The following is a 5656-nucleotide window of genomic DNA, read 5'->3' on the forward strand; positions in this document are numbered from 1 at the left end:
TATCATTGAACTTTCCTAGAGTGGTTCATTCACTTGCTGTGTGAAAAAAATATTATCATCAGTTATTAGAAAATATTGAAGAACTTGAGGTCTTGAATAACCATAATTTTAAGAGTAAGTGCACTTATATCTTTACTAGTTTATACACTTTGCCTATTGTAATATCTTTAGTAATGTTGTTACATAAAAATAATATTTCTTCAAAGATATTGAAGTAGAATTAAACTATGTTATGTTTAATTTGATAATTTAGCTTATATGAATTTATTTTATTATAATACAAAAAAAAAAAAAACTTCTATATAACATGCACATTTAAAGAGTATTATGAAATATTCTAAATTAAAGTTGGATATTATTAGATGTCCATAACCTCCTTAGGTTACAAATTCATTCATTAACCTTTCAATCAATTTTCATAACTTTCTTGTTCCCCTCTTCACAACCCTATAAATAAAGGTCGTTGAGATCATCTGTAAATACACCACAATTAAGTTCATAATTTGTGTTCTATAATTTCTCTCGTCTCTATTAGTCTTGATCTCTTTGTGTTGTTTCAACTTTATTATTATTTCATAACACGTATTAACTTTTATAAATGGAATTACATTTTAAAATTTCATAACACCTATCACATGCTGCTATACAATTGGGGTAAGGAGAGTATAAATTGAATTTTAAATAGATTTTATTGGTTTAAAATTTGGTTATCTCATGTTTAGGTTTAGATTTAGATTTGGTATCATTAAAAAAATTACTTTTAGCTAATATATGGTTTATCTACACAAAATAACAAAACAATTAAATTATTTATAAAATATAGAAAAAAAAACTTAAATAGGTTAAAGATAGTTGAATGGATTTTACTATATATATTATTATAAATAGATTCAACATTTTGCTATTTTTTAAAATGTTTCGCTACATTATAATATTTTATTTTCATAATTTAACATTAAAAATTTACACATAAATTAAATGGAATCAAGATTTAATTATCTCTAATATTTGAATCCAATGAACCCTAATTCAAGTTTAAATTACTAAATAATTAATAAAGAAAAACTATAGAAATGACACCATTCTAATTATTCTAATTATTCCTAATTCAAGTTTAAATTAATGAATAATTAATAGAAAAAAAGTTTTACATTAAAACCATTAAGAAAATTGTTTGTAGTATTAAGTATAAATTTTAATTTGGATAGGTTTGCTTGATTTATAACTTTGGTTATTCCTAATTTTTTATTATAAATATTTGATTTCCAAACTTTAAAACTCCAAAATTACACATAAATTAAATTATTATAAGGTTATTACACGTAATTTCAATTTTTAATTATTAAATTAAATTTAAAAACAAATGCAAAAAATCACGTCCAAGCTATCTTCTCTGAAAAAAACTGATTTTTGAATAAAAAGTTATATACTATTCAAATCTAAAATAATTTTTTAAAACATAAATAAAAAAATGATATAGTATCTATAATTATCTACAATAAAAGAGGATTATAAAAACAAAAATAATATTTCCTTTTAGAAAATCTAAAAGTCTAAAAGGATTTTGAAAAAAATAAAAGCAATAAGCTAAGGTACAATAAACTCTTTTAGCTTCATTATTCTAAAAAAATCCTATAAAAGTAATAAGGATTTCTTATAATCTTTTATTCATTTTAAATCTTGAGCCTATAGATTGTTTTAACGTATTCATTGTTTGTAGAGGTTAAATTATAGAAAATGCATATGCACTTTAAGGTTTAAGAAAAAGTTTTTAAAAATATTTTAAAGTTAGTTTTCCGTTAAAGTTGTGTTTAAAAAATGCGTCAAAACTTTCATACATATCTTAAAACTTGAAAATATTCAAAAGTATTTTTATTAATCTAATTTTTACAGAAAAAAAAATAATTTATATTCGATATTTTTACATTTTCATTGAGTTCGATATTGATAGAAATGGTGGATCAATATTTTAGTAGATGACGTATACATAACAAACCTTGGGAAATATCTCACTTTATCTCAATGTATATTCTTGTTGAATTTTAAAATACGGGTTTCTTATAGAGTATCATGTTAAATACATAACAATTAATTTAAGGTATTTTTAAAAAAATATAACAAACCGTCAAACTATTATAGAAGAATTTTGAAAAAAGAAAAGTTCACACGTCCACAATAAAAAATACAAAAAATGTCTAACTCAACATGTCATTAATCAACCACACACGCGTATAATTCTTCTTTTAAACAATTATGATATGCAATCATGTAGGAAATGATACACAATCATGTAATTCTTTTTAACGATGAGAAAAATACTTTAAATCTAAACGATCGTTTATCATATGATAGTGATTTTAAAATGATCTTAATATTCTGAAAGAATAGATGTAAGAAAGAAAGAGGAGATGAAGAAAAAAAAAAAAAGAATAAAAATCTCGAAAGAAATTTGTATTTTATTTACCCAAAAGAAGATGAACAAAGGAGGTGAAGAAATATGGAATAATAAAAATAAAAATAGAAGAAGAAAGAGTTGAAGAGATCGATAAGCGAAGATGAATAAATCGCACAAAAAGAAAGAGAATTTACGAATCGTCTGCAAGGACAAATCTGAAATTTATGAAAAATTTCTATCGACCTCGTGGACATTTGTTTTGTTTTTGTTATATTTATAGAAATTAACCTTATCTTAAAAAATAATAATTTTTCTTTTTTTATATTCAAGTTAAATGCATATATTAAATTTTAAAAAAAAATCATTCATTTTAACATTGGTCGTTCTATTCGGGAAGAAATTGAGATTTAGAATAAAATCAACGGAAAAAAAGGAGTGTGAATTTTCTACGTAACGAAAATTTTTAAAAGTAGTAAATTTTACCAAATATTTATCACCTATAACAAATTTTATCACGTAAATATTTTAATTTATTTTGTTATTTTAAAAAATGTTTCAAAAAAATATCAAAATGTGATTTGTTTCATGATCAGAAAATAAGTTTTAAAAACAGGTGAAAAAAAAAATTGAATTCCTGTTATTCATTATATTAAAAACATTTGTTTTTTTAAAGATAAAATAATATTTACTCGATTTAAAGGAATTTTTTAAAAAGAAAAAAAACTACATTTTTATGCTATAAATATTGATTTAAATCCATTAACTATATCTTCTCTCTTTCGTTGGTTTTAGTTTGAATTTTGTTACCCTAACATTCTTTTTAAAGCTTTATTTCAGGTCTCTTGTTTTCTCAACGTTTTTAAAACACTAGAAGTTACCGTAAAATATCCAATAAGAAGTGAACAAGCTATCAAATTCCAAATTACACTTATACGATCATAAGAATTCTTCAACAATAATAAGTTTACATCCGAAGTTCTCCAAGTTTTTACAATGAAACAATCTTATTGGATTCATCCTTAAAAGAAAAAGAAACCAAAATCCAAACCAATTTACCAAAACATCAAATTCGTAGCAGCAGAACAGAGCAATTTGATGAAATTGAAAACACACTTCATTTATTTAATTCGGTGGTTAGTTGTTAGGATGCTTTATAATCCTTTGTAAAACCACTGTCCTAGCCCTCCTAATGTCTCTACTGCAACTATCAGCTTGTACTCCCAAGTCCTCCACATTCTTCATGAACTGCCCCAATTTCTTCTTCATCTCTTCCACCCCAAGCTTCACAGCTTCCTCCTCAATGGCAAAATCTGCCTTCTTCAGAAGTGATTCTATCTCCATTGTCAATTTATCAATAAGCACTCTAATATTATCCATATCTTTAATAGCTAAATATGTTCCCACTTGCATTGAGCTTACCACTTCCTTCTGTCCTTTCAAAGCAGCCTCGTAGTTCTTCCACAACGAATCAATCCATTTCCCCACTGATCCCACTGGAATCGATGCTGCTGCTGCCATTGCCGCGGCAACTGGTGGAGCTGCCATGGCAGCTGCCACAATTGAACATATCAACACAGTCGCAAATGTAGCTATAAAGATCATGCTAGACACCTTCCTCCAAGTGCTCATGGATTTGAGTTTCTTGTCAAGTTTGTTCTTCCTTATTACTAGTTTCTCCAACATTCCAATCTGATGCCTATAAACAGCATTGAATATTTGGAAAAACTCATTTGTAAATGGATCACCAGCAGCCTTGAAATTCTTTAACTCTTGTAGAGTTCTAACATATCCATTCCCATCTACCATTTTAACTTCCTCCTCAAATCGTTCAATCGCCATTACAATCAAAAGATGGCTATCACGAGCTTTTTTCAAACACTTGTCTAATTCTGTACAGAAATCTAAAGACTGCAAACTATTCTCAAAATACTCCTCAACTAATTCAAACAACTCTTGATTCTTCCATATATCTTTCTTACAAGACAAAATAACTTTCACAACTTCTTGATTCATTTCTAATAAACATTCTGTGATTTCTTTGAGAGAATCAAAGGAAAGTGCTCTAACCTCAACGCCAACAGCAATTGTATTGATTGCTTGATGAGTACGAGCTTGAAGCGTGGAATCAAACGATTGTAGATCGGCGTCAGCTTTACAAGCCGCCTCATAAGAACTCAGCTCCGTGGTGTAAGCCAAATTTGGGGATAAATTAATGGAAGAGACTGAAGATTTTTTGCTAAAATGGGCTCCCATTACTTCGAATTTTCAGTGAAACAAAACGAAATTCTTCAGATTCTACAACCTGGGTTATTCCTGAAAATTGAAGAAGAAGACTAAAAGCTCTTGAATCGAGAGAGGGTTTGAAGTAAAAAATATTGGAAATGTTCAAAAGGGGTTTGAGAAAAATGAGAAAGCAACAAAACCCAGAAAGGGACTGGTGGAGAAATACAAAAGTGTGGGGTTAAGGTTAAATAGAAAGGGAAGAGAGGAGAACTAGAAGCAATGATGAAGAAGCTTGAAGAAGAGAATTATGAAACTGTGGAGTAAATTGAATTTGGAATGAGAGAATTTAGGAAATTAGCTTGCACGTTTGAGAGAAAACTCAAAAGTATTGGGTGAGGAAAACGCGGAAACTGAATTTTTATTGTTTATCTATAAGGAAAGTGTTTCTTAGCAAGTTAATACTTGGAAAGTTTAAAGAGAGAGAGAGAGAGAGAGAGAGAATTGTGAGGCAAGAAAATAAAAATGGGGGAGGCACAAACTTGGGCTTAAAGATGGAGAAGAGAAGGCAATTTAGTTATTACGAGGAGGAGTCCATCTTTCGGTCCCACCACAATTACCTTTTTCAAACCACCAATCTCAAAACAAATTTAAATTCTAATCATAATTATGCTTTTTTCTTTTCTTTTCTTTTCTTTATTGTAGTTTTTTACTTTTGGAGATGTTTAATTAAAATGGTAGTTTTTGTGAATTGAACAAAAAGTCTCATAGTTCAATCCTAAAAATAAATTCATCCACATATATATATGTTAATCTAAGGATTCCAATCAACCAATATCTTAACATCTTTTTATAAATGTTTGTAAATTTTAAAAAAATTATATATTTAATTCAACCTGGATTCACCGTGACAAAATCTTCGTAACTTAGAATGAGCTTAGCTTAATTGTAATTTTAAAAATATTTGTGATTTCGATGTAGCCTATGTATTTACAATTTTGTAACAAGTTAGTTTTAGTTGTAAAAAAAATCAACAAAATT

General features: G+C 27.3%; 1 protein-coding gene across 1 annotated transcript; it reads right to left on the reverse strand.

The window, feature by feature from the left end:
• Positions 1–3290: 3290 nt before the first annotated feature.
• Positions 3291–5145, reverse strand: LOC101213854 (UPF0496 protein At4g34320). The gene has a single exon (XM_004148249.3). It carries the CDS (start codon positions 4646–4648, stop codon positions 3530–3532), a length of 1119 nt encoding a protein of 372 aa, XP_004148297.1. The 5' UTR covers positions 4649–5145; the 3' UTR covers positions 3291–3529.
• Between the last annotated feature and the right edge of the window lie 511 nt (positions 5146–5656).

The sequence above is a fragment of the Cucumis sativus genome, chromosome 7 (assembly GCF_000004075.3).
Source record: "Cucumis sativus cultivar 9930 chromosome 7, Cucumber_9930_V3, whole genome shotgun sequence".
Classification (NCBI taxonomy): domain Eukaryota; kingdom Viridiplantae; phylum Streptophyta; class Magnoliopsida; order Cucurbitales; family Cucurbitaceae; genus Cucumis; species Cucumis sativus.

Excerpts from the sequence above, each read along its gene's own strand:
- LOC101213854 (XM_004148249.3), bottom strand. The coding sequence starts at position 4,648 with ATGGGAGCCCATTTTAGCAAAAAATCTTCAGTCTCTTCCATTAATTTA.